Source organism: Lissotriton vulgaris, chromosome 7 (assembly GCF_964263255.1).
Source record: "Lissotriton vulgaris chromosome 7, aLisVul1.2, whole genome shotgun sequence".
NCBI classification, from domain to species: Eukaryota; Metazoa; Chordata; class Amphibia; order Caudata; family Salamandridae; genus Lissotriton; species Lissotriton vulgaris.
The window spans coordinates 552,790,877-552,805,236 of NC_141695.1; the positions used below are offsets into that span (position 1 = coordinate 552,790,877).

General features: G+C 45.8%; 1 protein-coding gene across 2 annotated transcripts in view; it reads right to left on the bottom strand.

Annotated features, from left to right (window-relative positions):
• Positions 1-14,360, bottom strand: part of NDEL1 (nudE neurodevelopment protein 1 like 1) — a 418,831-nt gene that overhangs the window by 276,680 nt on the left and 127,791 nt on the right. For both annotated transcript variants that reach the window (XM_086930644.1, XM_086930645.1), the window contains exon 3: positions 2,963-3,116. In XM_086930644.1, coding sequence (XP_086786770.1) covers positions 2,963-3,116 — 154 coding nt within the window. The remainder of the gene's footprint in view (positions 1-2,962; positions 3,117-14,360) is intronic.

Below are 14,360 nucleotides of genomic sequence, written 5' to 3' on the forward strand. Positions count from 1 at the left end.
CTAGGTGGTGTTGTGCAACTCAATATCAACTCTGTCCGTCCTGTCCCAGAAGTGATCCGCAGCAGCTACATCTAAGCACCACCCCTGAGCAATGACATCAACGTCTTTCTTACTCTGTCAGCACCAATGTACGAGGAACATGATGAGTGACCAAATACGACTGGGTGCATGATCTTAATTGTGACTTTAAATAGATGGAGAAGAGTGTCCATTCCACAGAACGGTAAGGAACCTGTGGTTAGATATAGAATGTATCTGAAAGAGTGGTACCGAAGGTAAGAAACTTGTTCTTCTGATGGATACTTCTCAAAGCAGATTAATCACCTTGCGAGTAGATATCAAAGCAGTGCCACCCAAGGTAATGGGTCAGTAAAACAGCTAAGACCAAAACGTCTGGCTGGATCACACAGGCAAAATGCCCTTTCCACCGGATAAGACAATAAGGAAATTAGCGCTTTGTAGCGTTTGGAGTGATGCCCATGTCGCGGCTCCACAGACGGCGAGATCAGACACTCCACATGCCTACACAGTGGGTTCAGTCTTGGCTCTGGTGAAAACGGCCCTCAGGAGGTTGCTTCTCGGCCAATGTGTAGAAGATTTTAGAACAGAGAACTATTTAACTTGATATGGTCAGTTTTGCACTACCTTACTCTTTTTTTTGCCCAAGGAAAACCCAAAAAGAGAAGATAGTCAACCCTATGGTGCTTGGTATGATCGATGTAAACGCTCAAAACTCTTAGGGTACAAGCGATGGAGCCTCTGCACCTCTTTCGAGGGGTAAGGCGGAGGAAAGAATGTGAGAAGGCTGATGGATTGTCTGAGATGCAAAGGCTGTACAACCATCGGCAAGAATGCCGCCCTTGTCCGCAACACCAGCCTGTTCAGGAAAAGTGGTGGTACACAGTGGATGAAAGGACAAAGCTTGTAGTTTACTCCCACAACAAGTTGAAGTTAATGAGAAACTGCTCTTAGAATCAGGTGATACAGTAGCCAGCTGTGCTTTGGCCCAAATGAGGTACACATGGAAAAAGAAAACTAAATTAAGGTAACACGGTCTCATGACAAAAGACTGGGGTGAAACACATCCCCCAGTTTTCTAAGAAAAGGGATTACATAATGTGATTTAAATAAGGACGGTTGATCAGGTCAACTTAAAAAGGTCAAAACAGCTCACAAATACCCCATAAACCGTGCCACAGCAAGTCCTTGCTGAGACAAAAACCGCACAAAAAGTGCATGAGTATTGTCCCAGGAGACACTTTTGGAAAGAAGGGCTAGAATAGCAGAGGCAAACAGCCTCTTTCCAAATGCTTCCAGTGTTTTGATTCCCTATCAGAAAAAGGAGGGAATGAGAGTGGATTTAATATAGTTGTGGACGCATGGAACACCAAACTTTCAGGCTCAGAGTGTTGCATGAGAAGGTATGGTTACCAGGTCGAGGTCTGAGTCTTCAAGTGACTTGCCCATTTACTGGCTGACATGAACAAGGTTTGGCCCAACTACCCATTAATGTGTCTATTAGGGCTTCATTTAATGGAAGAAGTGGTTCCATAGTAGGCTGCAGGACTTTGCACAGGATATCTGTCTTGACCTCAATAGACAGGAGCTGCAGGTCTAGCACTTTGGCAGCCTGTCAAACACTGCAACAGAGGTTGACTCCTTTGTAGAATGACCAGCAGGGTATTGTCCAGGGAGGTGTCCAGCACACTGGCCTCCTGAAGATCCATATAAAGATGATCTTAATGAAGGCATCAGTCATCTCCGGTATCATCAGTATTATCTTGACCAAGCGGACTGTGTTTAGAATCTGAGAAAAAAAGTTATGGGTAATGGTAGTGTTAGGTAAATCAGAATGATGCTGAACTAGCTGTGCCAACGTTAGTGGGCGGCAAGACTTTGCTCAAGTTAATTACAGGTTCACCTAGGGGTCAGAAAGCAATAGGTTCCTCCTCCGGCATCAGTACAGGTGTTAACACACCCAGGACTACTCAGGACCACAATGCCGGGATTGAAATCGGGTGGGGCGTGAGCCCTGGATTCAGAGAGAGCCCAGCAGTGGAGTCAAGAGGCACAGACGGCAAAGAGAATGAGTTTGCCTATGGCATTACGATTGGAGGCCTTCTAAGATTCTTGGGGCCCTGAAGGAGCACCAGAGGCAGCCATAAGTGTGCTGAAGGTGCACCACATGGCATCCTTGAAAGAATCTACTCGGGAAGTCAGGGTGCATCGGAATAAGTTCTGAAATGGGTTCCTTAGTATGAGACAGAGGGGCACCTGGACATCCCAACATTTCTCTGGTCGAAAGTGGCAGGATGAGGGAGTATCCAACTTTGACTTCTTGCATTTCTTTCTAGACTTGGACTTACCAGACAACTTGCAACATGTGGAAGATCTTTCATGATACTCAACATCAACCTGGAGCAGCCCTTCTGCACCTTCCTACTGTGTTTAACGACCGATTGGTTTCATGGTAAGGGTTTGTCACAGATATCTGATTGTGACAGTCCCGACAAGTTTTAAACCTTGTTTATTTCCGGTGAGGACAGGTTTCCTTGCATACTTCAAAGGAATCATTTTGCTAGAAAACACAAAGATGAGAAGAACACCGATCAGGCAGCCAACCTCCCCAAACCCTCACAGACTTCAGCCGTGCGCAGTTGTGGCGGAGGGGGTCTGGTCCCTTCCACTGAGCATGACCTTAAGACAGGCACTGTGTTCAACTGCCTAAGGGCAGTACAGCAAAACCACCACCCTGATCACCCCCACCCCCCTCCCACAGCACATGCTCTTTGGTAAGGCCCTGCACCCAACTCCATACAGTCAGCCAATTCCACCCTCTGCCTCCTCCCTCCCCCCACCACCAGCAGCAGTCAACCGAGCAGTTAATTACACTTCAAAAGTCACAAATCGACAAACTGGAAAAGCACACTGTTTGTTATTCCATATTATGCCAATTAAATACCTTTAATATATCCACTTCAGATTTAAGTCTTTGGTTGTCAGCATGTAAATCTTTGTTTCTCTGTTCAGCCTGAATTAGCTGAGCTTCTAACTCTGCCTCTAGCTCCCGGCTCCCTTCTTGAAATTCAGCCAGTTCTTCCCTTGCCTCAATGCAACTGAAAGGAATGGGGGAAATAACTGAATCAGTCAATTAAAAAAAACATTTAACTGAATGAGAATCTGGTAAGGATAAAAGCATACAAACCATTCAGTGCATTATGCAGAGTACAGAAGTAAATCTAAGCAGCAGCATGAAGAGTTTACATTCAGCATACATTGCTCACCTGTCATGATTCATATTGAAGTCAATAAATGTAATACCAAATATATACAGTGCTTGCAAGTCGCGCAACTACGTACGGTATGAAACACTAATAAAAAACGATTATATACATATCCGATTACTCATAGCAAGTTAAATTCATACCCAACTCAATCAAACCAACATTTTCTTGTCACCTCTGTATATTAAAAAAGGAACTGTTGCAGCAATGCTTTTTTGTGAGATTTTCACCAAATATTAATCTATTTTATTTCTTGTTATTGAGGTTTTAACACAGTAAACATACATAACAATGCAATTTTTTCAACCGGAATTCTGGCATCTATATTAATGAGCGATAATGGCAGATATGATGTACAGCGTTCTGGGGCCTTGTCAGGCTTCAGTAAATCTATTAAGGCCTCCCTAAGTGATGGCAGTGATATTTGATTCTCATATACCTCTGAATACATGGCATGCAAGTACGGAGCCACAAATTTTTCGCACTCCTTATAAAATTCAATGGGGAGTCCATCGCTACCCACAGCCTTCCCATGAGAGATTGTTCGTATGGCTTCGCTCACGTCAGTCTCAGTGATCGGTTGTGTTAAAAATTCCCTCTGCCCCACCGATAGCCATGCCAGGGCCACATCATCTAAATGTGTTGCTGTCTCAGCAATATAAGCAGTCTCGCCAGAGCCATATAGTTGAGAATATTAGTTTCCGAATTGTGCCAGGATGGCCGAGGTGTCGCTACTTGCATTACCTTTTGGGGATTCTATGCTTACTACATGCGAATGTGCTCATGATTCCTTCATTTTAGCAGGTAAACTACGACCAGGACGCCCATCCTCACCATAGGACCTGGTGACTCAACATCTGGACATATGCCGTATTTCTTGCAACGCTGTATCATTATATTCGCAGATCTGTGCTTAAATGTCTGCCAGAACACTGGGTTGTGGGCATAACCTGTATCATTCTATAGCCTTTACAGTGCCCTGTATGGACTGCAAGAAAGAGCAGCACACCCTCCTGGGCTCCAATACATGCCCCCTTATTGTAGCTTTAAACGCCTCCCACAGGGTGTCAGCCACTACCCCATATTTTCCTCGAAATATTGATCTATTACATGCATACACTATAGCGGAAAACAGGAATGTAGCCTGGAGTCTCCATTGAAACTGTGGAGATCTATGGGCAGGAATTGCTAGTTCTAGAAGCACCAGGGCATGATCAAACAATGTCTTAGGCATGTATAGAACATCTATGTCTATGTCCATGTACATGACTGCCCTGATCATCCACACTGGGAACATATGAAAACAAGTTGCTTACCTGTAACTGTAGTTCTCCAGTATTGAAAGATTTTATAGATTCACATGCCTGACTCATTCCCAGTCGTCGAGACGGGTGTCTCCGGTATATAAAAAAGCAAAGCTTAGTATATAGCAAACTGAAAAGAGGCCTAGGCCCCTTTCCCTTTGTTATGTAAAAGAGAAGAAAACTGGTCTCTAGACCAATCAAATCTCCTCACCCTCTAGAACACTCCTGAGAGAAACTTTTGCCCCTCAGATTTTCACGCACTTGTGCCATAGACACCTTTCGTGCTAAATCCAAGGTGCGCCTATCAGTGGAGGAGGGTGGGTCGCATGTGAATCTATGAAAGCTTCCAATGCTGGAGAACTACAGTTACAGGTAAGTAACTTGTTTTCTTACTCCAGTATTGGAGCTTTCATAGATTCACATGCCTGAATCAGAATAGCGAGCAGTAAATCATAGCACATTTTGTTATGTCACCCAAAACCATGAACTAGGCAACCTAAGTCATCTAACAATAGTATTAGCCAGACAAATATATATATAATCGTTCATAATTCATATACAATACAGCATATTACAATAAATGAGCTTATATCACTAACCAAGGAAGGAGGGATGGTAAAGAAGGTTCACGGTTCCTGGAAAAGGTTCCCCAGTACTGCTTGTCCCACTGCCACATCCTTCTCTACAGGTGCATCAAGGCAGTAATGTCTGGTGAAAGTGTGTATACTCTTCCAGGTAGGATCCATGCAGATATCCTGGATAGGTACGCCCAAAAACAAAGCAGTGGAGGTGGACACTGCTCTCGTGGAATGGCAACGAACAGGTGCATTTAACGGCTTCTCAGCCGCCTGATGACAGTACTGTATTGCACTTGAAATCCACTGGGCAATTCCACGTTTTGACAACGGGAACCCCTTCCTTGGGACACTAAAAGCCACAAGCAATTGGGTAGATTTTCTGAAAGGCTTTGTTCTTTGTAAGTAAAATTTCAGACAACGTTGAACATCTAAGGAATGGAGAGTTTTCTCTGCAGCCGTCGACTGTTGACGGAAAAAACCTTTCAAGGATCAACAGCTCATTCAGATGAAAATCTGTTGGTAGTTGTGGAATAAATTTGGGATTAGTCCTGAGGACCATCCTGTCATCTCTGAACCGTAGAAAAGGTTCCTGAATTGTGAGAGCTTGTATTTCCCCCACTCTCCTGGCAGAAGTGAGAGCTATTAGAAGGGCCACTTTCCAGGATAAGAATTTAAGATCTGCCCTGTGAATTGGTTCGACGGGCCTTTTCATCAACTGGGATAGAACAATGATCAACTGCCAGAGCGGTGGTGGGGGGGCTTTTTTTTTGGGGGGGGGGGGGGGGAGCCTAAACAATCCCTTCATGAATTGTTGTATAATTCTCTCTGACCATAGAGATAGACCTGAAGAAATTCTCCTATATTGAGAAATCGCCGCCAGATGTACCGTAATAGAAGCTTGGGCCAAACTAGATTTCGCTAGCATTAGAATTTATTGGATGATTTGATGTGCCACTGAATTCAGAGGATGGAGATGGTTTTCCTGGCACCATAAACAGAATCTCTTCCACTTCATCCTATACGTTTTATTTGTGCTCTCAGCCCTGGCCTTTGATAGTATATCCATGCATTCTGCAGAAATCTCTAATTGGGGAAATTCGCGGTATTCAGGAGCCAGGCCGCTAATCGCAGTGATTTTGGGTCTGGATGAAGCACCTGTCCCCGGTACATAGTCAAGAGTGCTGGTATCTACTGTAGACTAATTGGACGATTCTCCGACAGTAGGAGCAACTCTGTGAACCAGTGTTGCCGGGGCACCAAGGGGCTATCAGTATTATCTTGCACGGTTCCTTCTTTATCTTCGTGAGCACCCGTGGTAGGAGGGGAATCGGTGGAAAGGCGTAGGCAAAGACGCCTGACCATGCCATCCAAAACGCATTTCCCACGACCCCCGTTGGGGATGCCAGCTTGCGAAGAACCCGCATTTTTTGTTCAGGGCTGTTGCAAACAGATCCACTGTTGGAACTCCCCATTCACCAAAGACTCTTAGTAGTATGTCCTGGTGGAGCTCCCACTCGTGACAGGTCAATTTCTGTCAGCTGACAGTGTCCGCTTTGATGTTCTGATCTCCTGGAAGGTGCACCGCCTTTAGAGATACTCCGTGTTCTACAGCCCCAGTCCCATATCTTTTGTGCTTCCCGCGATAAGGAAAGTGAGCTTGTGCCTCCCTGTTTGTTGAGATAGTGCATCGCAGTTGTATTGTCTGTTTTCACTAAAACCAACTGTCCCTGAATCCTTTGGTAGGAAAGCCAGCAGCGCCAAGCCTACTGTTCTTAGCACCAACAAGTGATGTGAAGTTGTTGTTCCTGTAATTACCGCGGACCTGTTGATCCTTAACCCCTTCCACGCTGATGACGAGCTGGGCTCGTCATGGCGTAGCCTCCTCGCACGCTGATGACGAGCCCAGCTCGTCACGTAACATGCGATTTAAGAAATCTCAGCGCAGGAGCGGAATTCCGCTAGCGCGCATGAGGTTAAGGACTGCACCCCATCCTTCCAAAAAGGAGTCTGTGGTAATTACCAATGGAGCTAGTTCGGTAAGGAAGGAAAGACCCACTGAGCTGTTTCTGCTCTGGGTCCACCATGTTACAGCCTGCAGCATAGCTGGTGTGACTTTCACTTTGTCCTCGAAGGAACCCTTTGCAACAGACGCATTTTTAGTCGGCAAAGAGGAATGGGAGGTATGCACGAGGACATCGTCCCTAGGAGCGATTTGCATTTGCGTACTGAAAGACACTTTTTTCCCTTGAACTCCTTGGCCAGAGTTACAAGTCCCAGTTGCCTCTCTGTGGAGGGAAATGCTTTGTTCTCTAAGGTGTCCAGAATTGCCCCAAGGAATGTGATCCTTTTTGAAGGCTGAAGGGATCTTTTTTCCATATTGCCAGTCAGCCCCAGTTTGGCAAAAAACTGTATGCATGCCATATTCTGAAGTCTGCAAAAACAACAATTGATGGACGGAATGTTGCACAATGGCAAAACAGTCACCTCCAGTCACAGATCTGGGTTTAATCCATCGTTATTTTGCTCACCACACCACCCCAGTTCAGACATGGCCATATGCAAATCAGTCTTGACCCTGTGCCTCATGGGAACAGTCCAGCCCGAACAGCCAAGCCATGTCTTCCCTGGACTGAAAACAAGCATCCTAGGACCGGTTTCTGGCTATCAGCCGTCTTCAGCCAGGATAGCTTGATTCCAGTGGCATGGTATTTGAATTCTGAGCTGAAGCTTCCGATGGTGCCTTTATCAACCAATCATCCAGGTATGGAAATACTAGGTGTTTTCATTTCCTGAGAAAGGCTGCCACTGGTGCTAGACATTTCCTAAAAATTCTCGGGCAGACTTTAGGTCAAATGTCAGCACTTTGAACTGGTAATGGGTTCCGGCCACTGTAAACAAAAGATGCTTTCTGTGGGAAGGATGAATGGGGATATGAAAATTTGCAACCTGCAAGTCTAGGGTGGTCATATGATCCCCTGGGTTTAAGAGCAGTAGAATGTCTTGGAGGGTCACCATCTGAATGACTGTTTTTTGAGGCAAGTATTCAGAGATCTTAGGTCTAATATCAGATGCCATTGGAGGGCCTTCTTCTGGACCAGAAAGAAACAGGAATAAAATCCCCTCCCCTTCTGGGAGATGGGCACCGGTTCTATTGCTCCCTTTCGGAGCACTGTCCGAATCTCCCGCCGCATTTGAGATAAAGGTTTGATCTCTCGACCTGTAGGTGGAGTGCAAGGGGGTAATTAAAGAAATTCTAGAGTATGTCCGAATTGTATGATGTTGAGGATCCATTTATCCGTAGTTATTTTCTGCCAATGATGTAGATGGGAAGTCACTCTTCCACCCAGGGGAACTTGTGGAGGGGAAGGAATACATGAAGCCGGATACCGGAGGTTGTGTCATTGTCTTCTATTATTATCTTTTCCTTGACGACCCCCTCGTCCTTTAGGAGCGGACTTAGTATAGCTCCCTGAATGTCTCTGCCCGTATGGTTGATGGCATGGTTGTGATGACTATGAATACGAGGGGTATCTTCCCTGCTGGTAACCGCCTCTATAAGACGGTTGGCCTCTTCCTCGGGCGCCTAGACAGGGTACCTTACGATATTGTAATGTAAAAAGGGCCTTTGCCGTATCTGTATCCTTCTTGATACCCTGAAGGGCCTCATCTACTTGCCTTCCAAACTTAGATTTTTGTTGCGCCGCCTGGGAAATGACCGGTTTAGGATGGCCCAGTAAACACGCTAGTGCGTCCGAAGGGGCCTTATATTTCTTTTCAGGTATAGCAAGCACAGGTGTAACTGTCGCCGGTGTTTATCACCTTCAAGCCTTCTTCCCACACATGGTAGACAAGTTGTAAGATCGAACAGACTTATAGTATGGCTCTTTAATAAAAATAGAGGAAGCATTCAGTCTGTGTCGTAGCCATTGGAAGCTGGAATCTCTTCGCAGCTCTTTCCATTAAATTATGGAATCCACAGATATCCACCGGTGGGGAATCAGCGGGTACTGGTGTGGGCGATGCCAGAGATGGGATCAGGTAGTCATCCCATTCCTAGTTGGGATCCGTTATTTCTCCCTCTTCCTGGACATCATCGTCCGTGGTAGCCGGATCCTGGTGGTGCTGAACTTGAGGTGTTGGAGTGGTAATTTCCTGTAGTGACTCTTTGCTTCTGACTGGAGTAGCAGGGATGGAACGTGGGTGTGAGATGGGGATTTCCTGGGAGGCTATTGTCGGCAGAAATCTCTTTTTATAGTCTTGCAGCATAAACTGCAGATCCATCATCATGGAGGATGGCATAGCAACCATTTCCTCTTGGTACCCTTGTCGATAGTGTTGCTGCAAGGGGTTCTGGTACTTTCCATATCCCTCTTCGTAATCATCCTTCTGGCATTTTATATGTAGTTGTGATGGACTACTGGCATAACCAAAGGGTCCGTTCTTCTCCTCCTCCTCCTCCTCCTCTTCTCAATCCTCCTCCTCCAGTAGATATGATGGAATCAGAGGAGTAATTAGGGACAATCAGCTGTTTTTCTGAAATTTCTCTCGTCGACGAGCCTGTCGTCAAGATAGCCAGACACTACTGTCGTCGATGCTGTCGACACCAGGCGTAGTGCGCGCTCAGTCGACGACATAGTAACCGTTGTCTATGTTCCCATCGTCGTCAAAGTCGGCGATGATCCCGTCGTTGACATGGTCGTCGTCACCGCAGCTATCGTCGTAGATGTAGTAGTCGATGTTACCGGCGCCGACGACACCATCGACGCGGATGCCGTCGACACTGCAAGAGGCAATGATGGTGACTTTGCAACTTTCTTTACCTCTATCTTCGTTGTCGACGACAATAGTTTCTTCGTTGACGATCCCATCGACGATGTAGGTTTTTTAGATTTCTCCTCAGGAGGCATAGAAGACGGTCTTCTGAAGCGCTCTTTGACCTGAGGAGGGGACTTTGATGGCTCAGAAGTAGGTTTCTTCAACGATTTTTCACCAGAAGTGTGTCCTTTACTCTTCTTTTCCTTAGGTTGAGGAGATTTTGAAGGACTACGCCAAGAAGACCCATGAGTGGTCTTTATGAGGGTCTTCCCAGGACGTTCCTCTGAGGAAGGAGTCTGAGGAGATGTTCTTCTATTTTGAGATCTCCTAGATGTAGAGGAGGATCCCTCGTCGCTGTCACTAGAGATAACCTTCTTTCTGACCTTTAGCTTCTGAAGCCAGATCAAAAGGCATCCCTCACAATCTCTAAGAGTCTTCCTAGAGAAAGTGCAACATACCTTCCAGTCCTTGGCCTGGTGATCAGGTTATAGGTAAATGCAGTCTGCATGAGGTCCATCAGTGTAGAGCCTCTTCTTTGAACAAGTAGCACAGGCTCTAAATAGACCTTTCTTCTCTTTACCAGATATTCCTAAAAGAATGTACTTGAAGACAGTCCAAAGTATTATCAAATCCAACTGAAGATGAAAGTACAAAGTTCCTAAAAAGGCTGAAAAGACAGAGTTTGAGCAGAGCTCAAAGGAGACTCCCTAGCACAAAGTGCGGTAGAAAATCTGAGGAGCAAAAGGTTCTCTCAGGAGTGTTCTAGACGGTGAGGAGATCTGATTGGTCTAGAGACAAGTTTGGTCTCTTTTACATAACAAAGGTTATGGTTTGCAAAAGGGAAAGGGAAATAGGCCTCTTTTCAGTTTGCTATACACTAAGCATTGCTTTTTTATATACCAGAGTCTCCTGTCTCGACGACGGGGAATGATTCAGGCATGTGATTTTATGAAAGCTCCAATATTGGTGTAAGAGTTAATTATTTTGAGACCAGTGTCATGTAGGCTGCGCTGTACTATTAAGTAGTGTCCCTGATCATCTATCTCGGAGCATAGGTGTAAGGGGAACTCCTTTTTTAATTAGTAGTAGGATCCTCCTTGAATACAATGAGTATGACTAGGCTAGCTGGTACCCAAGCCCACCTCTGTCCCCCATACGGTTCCGTGTGGCGGGTGATGTGTCTCTTTTGCAGCAATGCCATTTGTATTTGATGGCGATCAAGGTAAACAATCACCTGTCTGGTCTTTTTAGGGTTATTCAGACCCCTCACGTTCCATGTGATAAATCTAGTTCACCCTGTAGTGCTTAGCAGAACTAGTGGAGGTGGTCTAAGATCATGTCACCTAATAGTGATGGTGTACCATAATGGTGTGCCCTCTTGCATATGTCTGGGATGCGCTTATACAGTTCAAAACAACAAATTCTCCCCTCCTACCCACATCCGCATCCCAATCACGCCAAAACCATATCCACAATTAATAAATGGCTATTTTTGTTTGTTTAAAAGCCAACACTCACATCTTGACAGTAAAAACATCAAATGGATCAATGTATGGAGCCTACCCTTGTGGCACTGCTAGAGGCCTGTTATCACTCCAGATTTACGGAGGTGGCCAGGAACAGAATATGATTGTATCAATCCAGTATTGTACCATGGTCCTTGCCATAATGTCGAGGGCTATGTGTCCCAAGGCTCAAAAGATGGTCATCTTAGCAGAGTTTGTGTAGGCACTTAGCCCAATGTTCGCTGAATCAAAGGCTCCAGGGCATCTCACCCAGTATAGTACCACATCTTTGATCATGTGTTATGAACAGCAAAGGACCCATCACAACAGACACATGGTAACACAATTAGCCAGCCACATTACCCACAGTCATCAGAAATCCGATGAGATGTTGACTCATCGCATTGTGATTCATCTCTGGTGCTGTATCCTTCTAACAAAGTCCATAGCAGCTGCAGGGGTTGCAAACATCTTCCTCTTACTGTTATGTTTAACCCAGCATAGGGGATTTTAACCACCTGTAAGATTTTCTTCAACCGTGTGAACTTCGATTGCGTAGGCCTTCACTGGCGTAGTGATATCTGGGAAGAAAGCCATTTAATTTCCCTGATATTGCATGGTTTGCTTCTCCCTAGAGAGCCGAAGAACTCTGTTGTGGTTGCGACAATTAAATAATTTAGTTAAGATGATTTAGCTATGATTGGCCATGGGGGAGCCCCAGACTGCAAGCAGGTCGCCAGTGTCCTGTGCGCTCTCTCCATGATTACACCATCAACAGCTGTTCCATACCAAAAAGCTCCTTTAGCAAAGTCTCTACAAAGTCTTCTAGGCACCCAAGGTTCGTAGACTCCGGGATTCCTAGGATTCTCAGGTTACTCCAGCGTGAGCTGGCCTTTTTTGCTTCTTTCAATACCATCATGCAGTCATCTGCAGCTTTAAGTTCCATATTGCAAATACTCATGAGCCAGGCACTAGAGTTCAAGAGTGTAGGCTGTGGTGAAAAATTCTGCCTGACATACTAGATTGCAGGTCTGGTTTGAGCGGGAGTCACCTGTCGGATTCAAACAACACTGAAGCAGGTCTGGATAACATCCGTGTCTCAGCAAGCATGGCGCTATGAGGATCTTCTTCACTGTATCAATTTGATGAGGACTTTCAGAGCAATAGTAGGATCATTATTTTTTCCCTTCTATGTAACCCCCTCTTTCATTACATGTTAAACGTTTGGATGTGAATGAAAGTGAAAATACAGAATGCACATTTAATTGATGTCATTTTTACTGTGCAACGCAATAACCAAGTCTGCTTGAATATATTCACAGTATTTAATATATTTATTTATTTATAACATTTATAAAGCGCACTATTACCAACCGGTATCCTGGCGCTGTAGTGATAGCTCCCTTAGGATTCAAGCCTCCTGCCTAGTGAGTAAAGAGCCACGTTTTAAGACTTTTCCGAAAAGCCATCAGGTCCGTGCTTTGTCTTAGTGCCAACGGAAACGCATTCCAGGCGTTGGCAGCCCCTTTGACAAAGCTTCTGCCCCCACAGCGTGCTTTCCTGATACGGAGATGTCCCAATCAGCCCCATGCTAGCCAACCTGAGCTGTCTGCCCGGCTTGTATCGTTGGAAATGCTGCTGCAGAAACAATGGACCAAATCCATGTACTGCCTTGTAGACTATGCACATTGATTTAAACATAATCCGTTTGCGCACTGGCAGCCAATGCAGTTTCCCCAGCTCCCGGGAAATGGATGCAAACTAAGGCAAGCCCGCAATAAGGCGGACTGCAGCATTTTGCAGGACCTGCAGTTTGTTGAGCAGCCCCTGTTGGGCCTAGAGGAGTAAGTGGTTGTAATAGTCAAGGCGGGAAAGCACTAGTGCTGTCACCACTGTCTTCTTGCACCCATCCGGTAGGGAGGGGAGGATCTTCCTGATGATTTTCAGAATCCAATGGATGGAGGAAGTCAGCGCATTTACTTGTGGTTTAAAGGAAAGTTGATTGTCAATCAGAACTCCCAGGTTCTTAACCTTCGTTACAGGAGTGGGGGGGGATTCCCATTTCTTCTGGCCACCACTTAGGACTCCAGAAGTTGACATTGGAGCCGAAGAGTAAGACCTCTGTTTTGGAAGAGTTCAATTTTAGGCAGTTTCTAGCCATCCAAGTGCTGACTGCAGTCATGCATTCCTGAAACTTGGCGGCTACGCCTTCTTCTCTCCCCGGGAGCAGTGATACGACGATCTGAGTATCATCTGCGTAAGATATTAATTCAAACCTGTATGACAGGATAACCGGGGCAAGATAGGATACATACATATTGAAAAGGGTGGGGCTTAAAGAGGATCCCTGGTGACCCCCCCCCAGGGAGTTCGAAAGGTCTTGACTCGAATTCTCCCAAGGCCACTACCTGGACCCTATTCACAAGGAAGGCTTTCAGGGTGTTCAGGGCCCTCCCCTGAATCCCGCAGTCCTCTAAACGGTCCACCAAAATACTGTGGTGGACCGTATCGAAGGCCGCGGACAGGTAAAGGAGGACCAGAGCCGCTCTCCCCCCAGGCATCCATCGCCTTCCTAATATCCTCGGATGATTTGATCAGGGCAGTCTCGGTGCTATGACCTTCCCTGAACCCATGTTGAGCTTTATCCAAGCCCTGAGTGGATCCCAAAAAAAGCGCTAAGCTGAAAGTTCATGACCTTCTCTATAAGTTTGGCTGGCAGCGGCAGTCTGGCAATAGGCCGATAACTATTCGGTTCGGCGATATCCAGCGAGGGTTTCTTTGGCAACGGCGCAATAGATGCCAGTTTCCAGCATATAGGGAAATCCCCTGTTTCAAACATCTGATTGAAGAGATTGGCAAGGGTGCCTGCTATTG